Genomic DNA, 14,472 nt, shown 5'->3' with positions numbered 1-14,472 from the left:
AATGGTAATGTGTCCCCAAATCCACGCTAGACATTATGGTCGCTGTTCTAACGACATCTTTGATACACACAATCCCTGCGTGTTGCCATTGCGAGACCAAGCCACCCCCAATAGTGGACGGGAGGAGAGTATTGCTAAAAATATGAGTCAGCAGTGTATATTGCCCAGAACCTATTAGTAATAATTTCCAGCGATGCCACACCTGCATAGTGGTCTCCAAGGCAAAAGGCATATAGTTGACCCCCGCCCAGGTGCTCCTGTCCTGCCAGGGGAGAGCAGAAAGGGGAAGATGACCAAGACAGGATTGTTCAAATAAGGCCCACTGCGGTAGCGCAATGGACTTGTGCATGATAACTAGGACTCTAAGTTGTGCGGCTCCATAATATTTTTCGAGATTCGGCACACCAAGTCCCCCCTGCGCCTTAAATAGGTACAGGGTCGACCTGCCTACCCTGGGCGGGCGTCACCTCCAAATGAATCCAAATATAAGTTTCTGCCATTTCTTTATGAGCGCCGAAGGGAGAAAGATGGGGATGGTAGTGAAAAAATATAATAATTGTGGCAGGACATTCATCTTAACGATGGTGATACGGTCTAACCATGAGAAGGTTCCCTTTTGCCAACCCTCCATGTCTTTCTGTAAAGAGTGAATTAGTGGGGTATAGTTAAGGGCTAACAATTGACTGGCCCTAGTTCCTATACGGACTCCTAAGTATTGCAATGCAGTTGCCGTCCACTTAAACTGGAAATGTTTCGCCATTGCAACCGCCTCAACCACAGGTAAATTAATATTAAGTATTTCGGATTTATCATAGTTCACACGCAGACCTGACACTTCACTAAAAGTTATCAGCTCTGACATCACCCCCTGCAAGGATGCATAGGGTCTGTTAACATGAACATCACATCATCTGCAAATAAAGAGATCTTGAAATGATGGCGACCATGAACCACCCCCTGAACCCCTATTGCATCTCGGACACGCGATGCGAAAGGCTCTAAAAAAAGTGCAAATAGTAGTGGAGACAGTGGACAGCCCTGACGCGTTCCCCTCCCTATTGCAAAGGCCTCTCCATAACTGCCATTTATCTTTACTCGAGCAGAAGGTTGGTCATATAATTTCTCGATCCATTGTACAAAATAAGCCCCGAACCCTATCTTTTTAAGGGTGGCAAACAAAAATGGCCAATGAACTAGGTCAAACACCTTTTCGGCATCCAGGGATAGAAGGACAGACGGTATACCCTTTTGCTGGACATATTCTACTAGATCTACAATCCGATGTACGTTATCGGCCGCAAGGCGTCCCGGAACAAATCCTACTTGGTCGGGATGAACCAGTTCGGGCAAGATAAGATTCAACCTGGCGGCTAGGATTCTAGCCAAAATTTTTAAATCCAAGTTAATCAAGGAAATCGGCCTGTAAGAGCCACACATTTCCGGGTCGCAGCCCGGCTTCGCAATGACCGATATCCCAGCCGTGTTAGCCTGTTTGTCCAATCGATCCCCTTCCCTTAAGGAGTTAAACATTTCAACCAAGGGCTCTGCAAGGGTCTCCTGAAATGTTTTATAGTAAGCTGCGGAAAAACCTTCCAACCCCGGGGCCTTTCCTTTTTTCAATAATTTAATAGCGGCCATGACCTCTGATAAAGCAATAGGTTTGTCCAACATACAAGCCTGTTCAGGGGTAAGCTGGGGCAAGGCAACCGAGTCTAAATAGACCTGGATACTGGACTCCTCCACTGTCCTCCCTATTGAGTATAAGGTAGCATAAAAGTCTGTAAAGGCTTTACGAATGTCCGCTGACGCTGTGACGAGCTGCCCTTTGGGGGTGTTCACTTTAGCTATTAATGTTTGAGCTCTGGCCGCCCTCAATTTGCATGCTAAATAGCGGCCGGCTTTGTTACTACCTTCGTAATACTGTTGTTTAAGAAGATTTAAAGAGTGACTAATAGCGGCGTCATCAATGGCCCTCAATGCGTCCCTTACTTTGAGCAATTTGCCATAAACTGTCAGAGATAAGGAGGACTGATGCTGTCGCGTCAGCGCCTCCAACTCCGCTGTGAGGAGCAGTCGGGATTTCTCCCTTTCTCTATTGCAATGAGCTGCCCTGGCTATAAGAAGACCCCTTACCACAGCCTTGGAACATTCCCAGACCGTGGTGACAGCCTGGTCTTCAGTCATGTTAGATTCAAAATATGATTTAATCTGTACATTTAAATTGTGCACGAATGCCTTATCGGTCAACAGGCTTTCGTTAAGTCTCCAGGCCCTATACCCTGTGTCTGAGTCTTGAAATTGTATCTCTAGCCAAATAGAAGCATGGTCCGACCAGGTAATACTGTCGATTCCGACACAACCAACCGCGTTTTGTAGGTTAACATGCAGGAACAGATAATCTATACGTGTATACGTATTGTGAGGCTTAGAGAAAAAAGTATATGAGCGTGATCTGGGGTAGCGCTGACGCCAGATATCAGTGAGACTCCAGTGCTCCAAAAATGTTGCTCACTCCTGTCTCATGCCTCTTGGTGCTACACTACCATGTGATGAGTCTAGTTGTGGGTCCCTTATAGCATTAAAGTCGCCCCCTATAATCAAGTCCCCCAATATATGGCGTTGCAGAACGTTATTGATGGTTTTTAAGAAACCCCCCTGATCTGTATTTGGAAAATATACATTGAGAAAAGTGAAAACTCTAGTACCAATCCGGACATGAAGGAGCAGATAACGACCATTCTCATCAACCAACTTAAACAGTACCGCATGTATCAGGGAATTCGCTATAAGGATACCCACCCCCGCATAGAGAGAGCCCTTCGTGCTAGCCGCCCAATGTGCACTCTGAAACTGAGGATTCATTAATAGGTGTTCATATTTCTTCCTCACATGGGTCTCCTGCACGAAGGCAATCAGTGCCTTCTGCGTTTGTAATTCCTTTTTAAGCAGAAGTCGCTTCTGGGGCGAATTCAAACCTTTAACATTTAGGGAAATTAAACGTGTTCCCATTGTAAAAAAAGGTTGTGTAACTCCCACTCCTTGGTAAGGCAAAATACCTCCACCCCGCTGAGATTAATGTTAGGTACTAAGGGCTCTCTCAACCAAAAAAAACTCCACTTCACCCCCTTCCACCTTTGTATAGTTATGGCTCTGACTGTCAGCTTGCAGAGTTTTAAACCAATCCCTGTCTTAATATTGGGATTAGCCATCTGGGGTGCACTCCTCCCACTTAGACAAGTTTAGACATCTCCCCTCCCCCCCCCCCCAGGCCATGATATATTTAAGAAAAGTTATGCGTATTATAAGTAGGTTTACTGTAAAATCACTCAGTAAAATTGGCTAATACTGTTAAACTTAGAAACGTATTAAACATTGAAAACAACCATCCATTATTTGCAACCAGTAGCTCACAGTCCACCCTACTGTAGCCACCAGAGCTTCCCGTTGGGAGTTCAAGTAGGTCCTTCGCTCTGAAGCTCCTCTCGCCGAGAGAGTAACAAATATATCTGCAGACGGGTTCACAGCTTCAACCCTGGACACTAGTAGACTGTTTTGAGACATCAGACTGCCTCTTCAGGCGTTTGCCTCCTTTTGCTGCGCGCTGTCATCTTGGATATGTGTCCAGTTTTGATGTTGAGGCCGCCATTTTAGGTGTCTGGAAGGAGGCTGGCAACTGAGCCTGCTGAAAAGCCTCTGCAGCTTCTTCCAGCGTTTGAATTTTGTAAGTAACCCCCTTAACCTGAAACTGGAGGCCAAAGGGGAATGTCCACCGGTACCGGATGGAACATTCTCGTAGGTTAGCTGTGACTTCCTGGAGGGCATACCGTTTTGATAATGTAGAGGGTGCCAAATCCTGGTAAACTGCCATTTTGTTATTTTGCCAATTTATCTCATTCATCTTCCAAGATGACTCCAGTACCCGCTCTTTTTGTGTAAGTTGTGGAAGCAAATAACAATGTCCCGGGCTCCTGTGTCTCTCCGCGGCCCTAATGCTCAGTGCGCTCTATCCAGCATGATGCCAGCCTCTGTTACCACTGTAGCATTTTGATCAGAGTCATTCTGATTTAATAGAAAGGCACAAATTTGCTTCACTATCACCGCTGCATCAGAGAACGCTTCAGTGTCAGGTACCCCTCTGATGCGTAGGTTACTTCTTCTGTTCCTGTTTTCCAAATCTTCTACTTTGTCGGAAAGAGCTAGTACTTCTTTGTGAAAGGTGCCGTGTTGAGAGTTTAAGTGGTTTATAGAGTCCCCGTGTTGCTCTACTCGTAGGTCTAACTCGTCGACCCTGTGGCCCAGCGCGCCGAAATCCTCCCTGAGCTCGGACATGGCCGCCATGAGGTCGGCTTTCTGCTGGCGCAGTTCCGCTCGCAGCTCTATGAACCAGCCCCTTAATTCATCCCTCGAGAGGAAATTAAATCGAGTGTCCTCTCCTACCGCACTTGCGGTAGAGAGCTCCGGCGGGCTGTCCTCCGGGTTGGTCAATGATTCCGACACAGCGGCGGCCATCTCTGAATCTTGTTCTTCGGGCGACTTGCCATAAGCAAATTGTTTTAGATCCGTTGTTCGGCGTTTGCATGCCATGGTAGGTGCCGGATCGTACTGTCTCTCGATTATGCTGCAAATTGTGCGATGCTTTGGGTGGAAAATACTAAGTTTGGACGGTGTTTAGGCCTGTGGGGAGCGGAGCTCTGCACTCAGACGTCCTCTCTCATCGGCTCCCTAGAGCGCCCCCCCCCATTTTATTTTTATTTAATATAATTTTATTTCATGATTCTCATTAATCATACCAAAACATGTTATAATATAAAATAATACCAGCATACCTGCAAAAAGTTTCTTGAGGTGAGACTGAATAACTGCAGGATTAGTAGATTGGCCCAAAATTTCCAGTAGGTCATCATCTCCAATGAAATAGAATCTGGGGAATGCTGAACGTTTTTCCTGATAAAATATACATACACCATTTTTCTTAGGTGTTAACATTCCTAATGGTGAGTATACATTTTAAGAGTGCAGGGCTAAAGTCTGTACGTAGAAAGTATACACAGACTTCAGCCCTACTTTTCAAAGTGGACTTGCACGTAAAAGTGTACATTTACATGCATACTTTCAATAATCAAAAATATGCACAGAAATGGTTCCATACCAACTCCACCCGCTCTATCAAGTATGTGTAAAGTACACGTGAAATTGCTTCTGAGCACAATTTTATGCATACAACTTCTAAGGTATTTTTCATAAAGCCATTTTAAGCACGTAAATGCTTTTGAAAATTATCACCTACATACTTAAGTTTAAATAACATACCTCCAAAAACTCATTCAGTGATTTCTGACATCTCTGAAGCTGATCAAGTATAGTAATCAAACTGCTCCTTATTCCTACTCGAGTTGTTAGCGACGTTACTCTGTTGTCCCTCTTAATATCAGACATTATCGATCTTTAAAAAAAGAAAAAATGTATCAGCAGTCATTAAGTATGCATCACTCTAGTAGTTTCTTCACTACAAGTACAAAACGAAAGACGCAAATATGGAGTTAAACTTGCATATTTTTAAGCAGGGAGTGGCATCTCCTGGTACTACAGAGAAGAACTGGCCTCAGCTCCAGAGTACAGTTTTTTGTACTATCTCAGTTCTGCTCTGATAGGCAGAAATAAGTGAGGGAAACGTTAATATGGAGTTCCCTTATTGGTTACTCCCTCTCCTTAAATCCCTATGTTATATAAGTTTAACAAATCAGTGCACCTTAGAGGTAATGTGCTGGTGGGAACAATTAATTATTTTTGTAAGACCAGAGCAACTCAAAAATCAGTCATATATTCTTAAAAAAGAATATATATTTATTCTACATGAGGAAAGAATATTATTGATCAAGCCTTATCTTTGATAAAGAAAATAGATAAAAGATGGTTTGTCTTACCATATGTGAGTTACTTTTGACAGTCTGGTCTCAGGCTTCCCATAAGTCAAAATGGCAGCCTCGAGACCTTACATCTCACCATTTTTATGCCATTATATTTGTTGACAATTCATAGTTCCAACATCTCAGGAACACATGAACTATATAAATCCAAGAATTTAGGTACTGAATTTTCTCACCAAAGCACCAAGGCTTTAGTGTGTAAATCTTATTTAAAACTGTAAATGCAATACAATTAAAATTGATATATTTTAATATGCTCTCATATATATATATATATTCTTCACTAAAAAGCACATCATTTCAATATCCAGTGTATATAAGTCAAGTCATATGCTCAGGAGGATTTAACTATTAGAATTCATAGAGCTTAGATTCCTGGACACAAAGTCATAATGCCTAGCCTTTGCCTTGCTATTCAAAGTTATAGTTATTTAAGAAGCATTTATATCTAAATTATAGTTTATTAGCAGAAAAGCTGTTTATATTTAAATGTGTAAATATTAGCTATAAACTAATTAGGTATATAAGTGGCAATGCATATTCTTTTTTGAAATGTAAAGATGCTGCCCTTTTTTCTTTTTATTGTTTTTTAGTTGGTTGCCGTTGGTTGCCAATAACTCCATGGTCTGGGAACTTTGCCCAGATTTTCTGCTACTACTGGACAGCCTTATTAAAGCCGGGCTTTCTGCCAAGTTCTGGGCTGTTTGCCAACCTTGAGATAATCACATAGGAGATAGATAACTGTCCTGCAGGTATTCTGAAATGCATCTTTCTATACTTGTGACTTGATTTACAATAAGAGCTCAATTATCAGAATTGTCTGCTTTCATTATATCAGATTTAATAGGTAAAGAACCCTTAGACATTGAGTCCCCGGGAGGAAAATCTCCATGTCATTGCTATTTTTTGACACCTATAGAGCTTTTTGCACATAAATAAAATTCCAATACATTTTATGAATTATAGTACATCAGAAACAAAGAAGCAGTAATTACCTCTAGGTTAAATTTACAGAACAATGTATGACAGATTTCCAAGAAGAAAGAAGTAAAATAGCAATATTAGCAAGTTATAATTGAGTAATTAAGGCAAAAGCAAGGATAATAGACTCTTCTGATTTTATATATAGACTCATTAATAGCCAGGATTCCAATCCACAAGTTCCTGATTCCAATCGCTGATCACACATCTTCTAAAATAGGTAGCTGCATGAAGACTGCTAAGTTGTATTACAATTTGCCAAACTAAAATTCAGAATAGCAGATAACAAATTTTTAACTTAAATCCTTCTACTTTCAAGTAATTGCACTTACCGAAAATCTTCATCCACTCTGTTAAAACGTGCCTGTTCTTTAGGAAGAGCACCACGACCAAAAATGGGCTCTAAATACACCCATTTCCTTTGAATCTGGTTTAAATTCTGCAAGTATTCATCCAACTCAGCAAGTTTTTTTTCCCAAATAGATACTTTATCTTCAAAGCCCTTGTAGTATGGTGAATCTTTCAGAGACTGAAGGAGGCAGCGATTATCACCAACTTGATTTACTATGTCTTTCCAATCTTTAATTAATTTGATAGTCCTGCATTGACTATCTTCATAATCTATTAAATTAAAGACTGCTCCAACTCCCCAGAGATCCAGCTCCCGTAAGGCCTCTCGGATTGTAATTTCACCTTGGGCACGGCTGTTCAAATCCTATTTAACAAAGGCAACATATTATTTGTTATTAGCTTTAAATCAATATAATACAAAGCCTAATATGAGATACATGATGAAATTTAGACTTACCTGCTAATTTCCTTTCTTTGAGTCCTTCCAGACCAGTCAAGTGGGTTATATTTTCCTACTGTAGATGGAAGCAGAGAACAATAGATTTGCTGAGGTCACCATAACTGCAACTAGAAGAACTAAATAAATTAGATCTTCTTCAAAACATTGGGATCCTACTCATTCCATAGGAAAAAAAAGAAGATAATAAAGGCAATTGGCAGATGAGAAGGGCCTTGGACTGGTCTAGAAGGACTGAATGGCAAGGAAATCAAGCAGATAAATCTAAATTTCATTTTCCTTTTCATCTGCCGGAGCAATGAGACAAGTGGGACATACCAAAGCCATACCTCAGACTGGGTGGAACGCTGCCAGCCCTGCTTTTAAAATATTCGAGGCAAAAGCATTATCCTCTCTGGCTCACACAGCCAGTTGATAATGCTTCATGAATGAATGTAAGGACGCCCAAGTAACTACTCTGCAAATCTTTATCGGAGAAGCAAGATGAAGTTCCTCCAACAAAAAAAGCCTGGGTCCTATTCAAATGAGCCTTAAGACCCTTGGGCATGAAAATACATTTAGCTAAGTATACTGAGCAAATGGCTTCTTTAATCCAATGAGCTACTGATGCTTTAGAAACCACCTTCCCTTTCCTTTGTCTGCTAAAGAGAACAAATGATCTGATCTCCTAAAGGATTTAGACACTTTCAACTATCTCAGAGATTCTGTAGACATCCAAATGGCAGAGTTCCTAGACTCCTTCACTGAAGCATCTTTCTTTAAGGAATGGTCTTTAAAGAATTAAGACCATTTGGTTATTCAGAAGACTAGCATAGATAAAAATGATGGAACTGTGCATATCGATACCACCTCTTCCAAAATCTTCAATAAAGATTCTCTAGAGGAAAGATTCTGGAGTTTAGAAATTCATCTCACCAAGCAGACTACCACCAGAAAGGCCGTCTTTAATGTCAGATCCTTCATAGACGCACTCTTAATAGGCTCAAAGGGAATGTTATTAATTCCTTCAGAAACAAGTTCAGGCCCCATGAAGGTAACCATTCCCTTCTAGGAGCGCACATATGCTTCTCCTCATTTAGGAAATGTGAAACATATGGATAAGTCACTAGAAAGGTCCCTTGACAATACTTCCTGTAGCATGTAATAGCTGCAACCTGAACCTTGGAAGAATTAAGAGCTAGCCCTAATCACCCTATTCGAGCACCAATCTTCAAACACTCTTCATAACTTAACATACACTAGGGAAGTAGACCTCTTCTGAGCCTGAGAGTATGGACACCATCTTATCAAGATAACCTTTCCTAGTCAGATGTGACCTCTCAATGACCAAACCATAAGATAGAAAGGATTTGGATTCTAGGTCCACTGATCCTTGCACCAAGAGTCCCCTGTCTTGAGGGAGCTTCAGAGGCTTCCCCTTCAAGATCCTCATGAGATCTGTAAACCATGGATGTCAGGGCCAATCTGGAGTAACCAGGAAAGCAGATTCCTGAAACCTTTTGAAAGACTTAGCCTATCTGAGACCACAGAAGAAATACGTACAAGAGAACATCTGAAGACCAATACTGCATCAAGGTATACAGTCCTTCCAAGGCTTCTTCTCATTTTCAACTGAAGAAGTTAGCTACCTTGGCATTCCTCTTCATTGCCATTAGATCCATAAGTGGTCTTTCTCCTTTGCTAACGGTGTAATCACTGGCATCGGTACTGGAACCGGCATCGATGGAGGCACTGGCATCGGTGTCGGCACCGGCATCGGCGAAGGTGCCGGAATCGACATCTGTTCTTTTAAGGTCTGGAGCACCGCTTGACAGATGAAATCCGACAATTCCTGCGGAACAGCTGGTGCAGGCAGAGCAGCTGTACGCGGTGGCGGTGTAGATGTCGATGGAACCTCCACAGAGCCCTGTGGATGTTCAGTTAGTGGTGCGTTTTCATGGGGTGAAGGCCCCAGCGTCGAAGGTACTGGCATTCCCTGAACTCTTGGCCGTTTTGCGGTCGGTTCCTCCAGGGAAAGAACGCCGCAGGCGTCGATGTGTGTCGATGTCGATGACGGTGTTTTGAGCGGTGTTCCATCGCTGACTTCGTCGATGCTATCGATGACGTCAGCGATGGATGGTCCCCCGACCCTTCAGGACGACGTTTTTTCAAAATTATTCTTTTTGAGACTCCGGCCGGAGAGGATTTAGTCGAGGTAGAGGGAGATGGTAAAAGTTGTTGATGGAATAGATGCTCCATCTTCTCTTGGCGGACTTTTCGTCCTTTCTGAGTCATTTCTGCACATTTAGTGCAGGTTATGACATCATTTTTTCCCCCAAACAGAGAACACACTCAAAGTGTGGGTCTGAAATGGACATTGTCCGATTACAGATGGAACACTTTTTAAATCCCATAGCCATTTTAATGTCGACAGCTATCGATGAGAAGAAAGTATAAGAGAAAAAGATTTTTACTCAGAGAGTAAAAACGAGACAAGATTACTCACCAGCCGGTGGAAACCTGAGAGAGAGATCCCGTGTGGAAGAATATATATGAGAAAAAGTGACTTTTAGTCAGCAAAACACTGAGAAAATCTCACAAGTCTCCTGCTCCGCGATGCCTACAGCAGCGCGGAAAAACAAAGACTGAAGAGAGACCCCTGTGGCAGAAAATATCATGGCATGCTGGGCATGCTCAGTGGCCTCACAGGGCCAGTCAAAAGTTTCTAGAAACTTTGACAGAAAGTTTCCCGCAATATTTTATTTATTTATTTATTTTATTTCGTGATTTTTTATATACCGCGGCACGTTAATAACATCACCTCAGTTTACAATAAACAATAAATCAGCAACAAGCTTTACAGTCAATAAGAATTCAGGTGTACATAAAAAATATCAATTAAGAATAAATTAAGAACAAATTAAGAACAATTAACAAATAAACTAATGATAAACATATTCCATAGTTAATGGCGAGTCTAATAACTGGGAGGAAAGAGCCCGATCAAGTAAAATTTAGCAGCGGGGCTCACATATGGGTGACATCAGTGATGGAGCAATAGGGCTCCATCACTGATGTCACCCATATGTGAGGACTAGCATCCTGCTTGTCCTGGGATAATCACTTGGATATTCTCCACTCCTGCTATAAGTACTGCTGAAAGTGCATGTAAGTGCATCTCTATCCAGAGAACAAAAGGATTCACTTCCTCAGCCACCTGCAAACTTCGGGATCCACACTGATGATTCATATATGCCACCAGTGTCGCATGATCTGATAGAATTCAGATAATCTTGTTTTTTACCACGGGGGCAAACTCCTCCAAGGCTTTTCTTATGGTTCTTGTCTCCAAACAACTGATTGTCCAATTTACTTCCAAAGGATACCGCATACCCTGAGCCTCCTGTTACCCACAGTGGGCTCCACAACTATAGACAGTGGCATTGGTTGTCATCATCACCCAAAATGGGGTTTCAGGGCTACTCCCACTTCCAGATTTAAGAACATAAGAAGAACCATGATGGGTCAAAGGATCATCAAGCCCAGCATTCTGTCATCCCAAAAAGTAGATACAATTTCATGTTGCTCACTCCCAGCACAAGCAGTGGGTTTCCTGGATTTATCAATAACTGTTTATGGATTTTCCCTCCAAGAACTTGTGAAAAACATTTTTAAATCTGGCTATACTAGTTGCTATAACCACATCCTCTGGCAACAAAATACCACAGCTTCCATTGTGTGTTGAGTGAAACAATGGTGGTTAGAGCAGAAGGCTATGACCCAGGAAACCAGGGTTCAAATCCTGCTGTTGCTCCTTGTGACCTTGGGCAAGTCTGTTGCCTCAGGTACAAAATTAGATTGTAAGCCCTGTGGGGATAGGGAAATACCTATAGTACCTGAATGTAATCTGCTGAAAAACAGACTATAAAAATCTAAATTAAATAAATCTGCTACCTGCTATTTTCAAAGTGTCCCCTGGTTCTAGTATTATTTGAAAGGGTAAAAAAAACTGTTCCTATTTACCTGTTCCACCCCAATCATAATTCTATAATCATCTATCAGATTCTCTCTCAGTCGCCGCTTCTCCAAGTTGACAAGCTCTAACTTGTCTAGCCTTTCTTCATAAGGCAGCTGTTCCATCTTCCTTACCATTTTTATTGCCCTTATCTGTACCTTCTCTAGTTCTAAAATATATATTTTAAGAACATAAGAACATAAGAAATTGCCATGCTGGGTCAGACCAAGGGTCCATCAAGCCCAGCATCCTGTTTCCAACAGAGGCCAAACCAGACCATAAGAACCTGGCAATTATCCAAGCATTAAGAAGATCCCAAGCTACTGATGCAATTGATAGCAGTGGCTATTCCCTAAGTAAACTTGATTAATAGCCGTTAATGGACTTCTCCTCCAAGAACTTATCCATACCTTTTTTGAACCCAGCTACACTAACTGCACTAACCACATCCTCTAGCAACAAATTCCAGAGCTTTATTGTGCGTTGAGTGAAAAAGAATTTTCTCCGATTAGTCTTAAATGTGCTACATGCTAACTTCATGGAATGCCCCCTAGTCCTTCTATTATTCGAAAGTATAAAAAACCGAGTCACATCTACTTGTTCAAGACCTCTCATGATCTTAAAGACCTCTATCATATCCCCCCTCAGCCGTCTCTTCTCCAAGCTGAACAGCCCTAACCTCTTCAGCCTTTCCTCATAGGGGAGCTGATCCATCCCCTTTATCATTTTGGTTGCCCTTTTCTGTACCTTCTCCATCTCAACTATATCTTTTTTTTAGATGCGGCAACCAGAATTGTATAAAGTATTCAAGGTGTGGTCCCACCTTGGAGTGATATAGAGGCATTATGACATTTTCCGTTTTATTAACCATACCCTTCCTAATAATTCCTAACATTCTGTTTGCTTTTTTGACTGCTGCAGCACACTGAGCCGACGATTTTAAAATATTATCTACTATGATGCCTAGATCTTTTTCCTGGGTGGTAGCTCCTAATATGGAACCTAACATCATGTAACTACAGCAAGGGTTATTTTTCCCTATATGCAACACCTTGCACTTGTCCACATTAAATTTCATCTGCCATTTGGATGCCCAATCTTCCAGTCTTGCAAGGTCCTCCTGTAATGTATCACAGTCTGCTTGTGATTTAACTACTCTGAATAATTTTGTATCATCCACAAATCTGATACAAAATTTGTATCATCCGCAAATTTGTAGTTCTGGTTATCCCATTTTTCAGATGGGATAACCAGAACTACACATTATACTTACGATGTGATTGCACCATAGATTTACATGGTGACATTAAATTGCACTCACTGTTATTTTACATTATTTTCCAAATAAGTCCTAGCATTCTGTTTGTTTTTTTTGAATATTGCTGCTCTCTGAGCAGATGATTTTAATATATTGTTCACAATGACACCAAGATTCTTTTCCTAGGTCATTACTCCTAGTGCAGATCCCAGCATCGTGTATCTACAATTAGGATTATTTTTCACTATGTGCATCACTTTGCACTTGACCACATTATATTTCATCTGCCATTTTAATACCCAATCCTCCAGTTTCACAAGGTCCTTCTAATGTTCCTTATTGTCTGAATGTGTTTTAAATGCTTTAAGTATTTGTGTGTCATCTGCAAATTCAATGATTTCATTCATCACTCCCTTTTCTAGATCATTACTGAATAAACTGAACACCACAAGTTACAGGACAGATCCCCAAGGCTCTCCACTATTCACCTTTCTCCATTAGAAAAACTATCCATATAGTCCTACTCTTTGTTTCCTATCAAGTAAGAACATAAGAACATAAGAAATTGCCATGCTGGGTCAGACCAAGAGTCCATCAAGCCCAGTATCCTGTTTCCAACAGAGGCCAAACCAGGCCACATGGTCATTGCTTCATACCTTCACATCTCAGTACTGCCTTGACCAACAAGCAGCCACTGATGCGAAGATAGGGCAAGCAATACTACAATCTCTATCCCCCAGTCCACGGTGACTGCCACACTGTCAAAGATCACGTACAAACATATATATCATAAATGACGTGATCGGGAGCTTGGGACTCCCATGACAGCATGGCTAATTCAGCCCTGCTATCGACGGGAAAAAGCAAGTTTGCTTACCGTAAACGATGTTTCCGTAGATAGCAGGATGAATTAGCCATGCTGACCCACCCTCCTCCCTGGCAGTCACCAAGTCTTCGACTACAATAATGCTTAATCACAGACTGAGGAGATTCCGTTACTTTCCTGCGCGGGAACACACACGCAGCCGCAGAGAGCAAAGCTCTGTTCTCTGCTTTGACAAGCTCCGCCTCCCGGGCCTGATTGACAGATCCCATGACAGCATGGCTAATTCATCCTGCTATCTACAGAAACATCGTTTACGGTAAGCAAACTTGCTTAAATCAGCTTACCTTTATTCATGTGTTTATGTATTCCTTCAAAGAATTCTAATAGGCTAGTAAAGCATGATTTCCCTTTGCTAAATCTCTGCTGGCTCTTCCTCATTAAGCCATGTTTAACCATATGATCAGTAATTTTGTTCTTAAATTTACCAGGCACAGACATCAGACTCACTACTGTATAATTACTCGGGTCACCTCTGGAGCCCTTTTTGAAAATTGGCATTATATTTTATCCCTGCCTGTTCTCAGGTACAGAGGCAGATTTGAATGATAGGCTACAGACTACCAGTAGTAGATCTGTATTTTATGTTCGAGAACCTTTAGAATTCTGGGATAAATACAA

General features: G+C 41.6%; 1 protein-coding gene across 1 annotated transcript in view; it reads right to left on the bottom strand.

Annotated features, from left to right (window-relative positions):
• Window positions 1–14,472, bottom strand: part of DYNC2H1 (dynein cytoplasmic 2 heavy chain 1) — a 1,848,033-nt gene that overhangs the window by 1,359,606 nt on the left and 473,955 nt on the right. The window contains exons 26-28 of the mRNA XM_029602426.1: window positions 7,241–7,623; window positions 5,311–5,443; window positions 4,827–4,944 (exon numbers count right to left, since the gene is read on the bottom strand). Coding sequence (XP_029458286.1) covers window positions 4,827–4,944; window positions 5,311–5,443; window positions 7,241–7,623 — 634 coding nt within the window. The remainder of the gene's footprint in view (window positions 1–4,826; window positions 4,945–5,310; window positions 5,444–7,240; window positions 7,624–14,472) is intronic.

This window comes from Rhinatrema bivittatum, chromosome 5, assembly GCF_901001135.1.
Source record: "Rhinatrema bivittatum chromosome 5, aRhiBiv1.1, whole genome shotgun sequence".
In the NCBI taxonomy this organism is placed as follows: domain Eukaryota; kingdom Metazoa; phylum Chordata; class Amphibia; order Gymnophiona; family Rhinatrematidae; genus Rhinatrema; species Rhinatrema bivittatum.
Note: the sequence above shows the minus strand (reverse complement) of the source record. Positions and strands in the feature narration are given on the sequence as shown.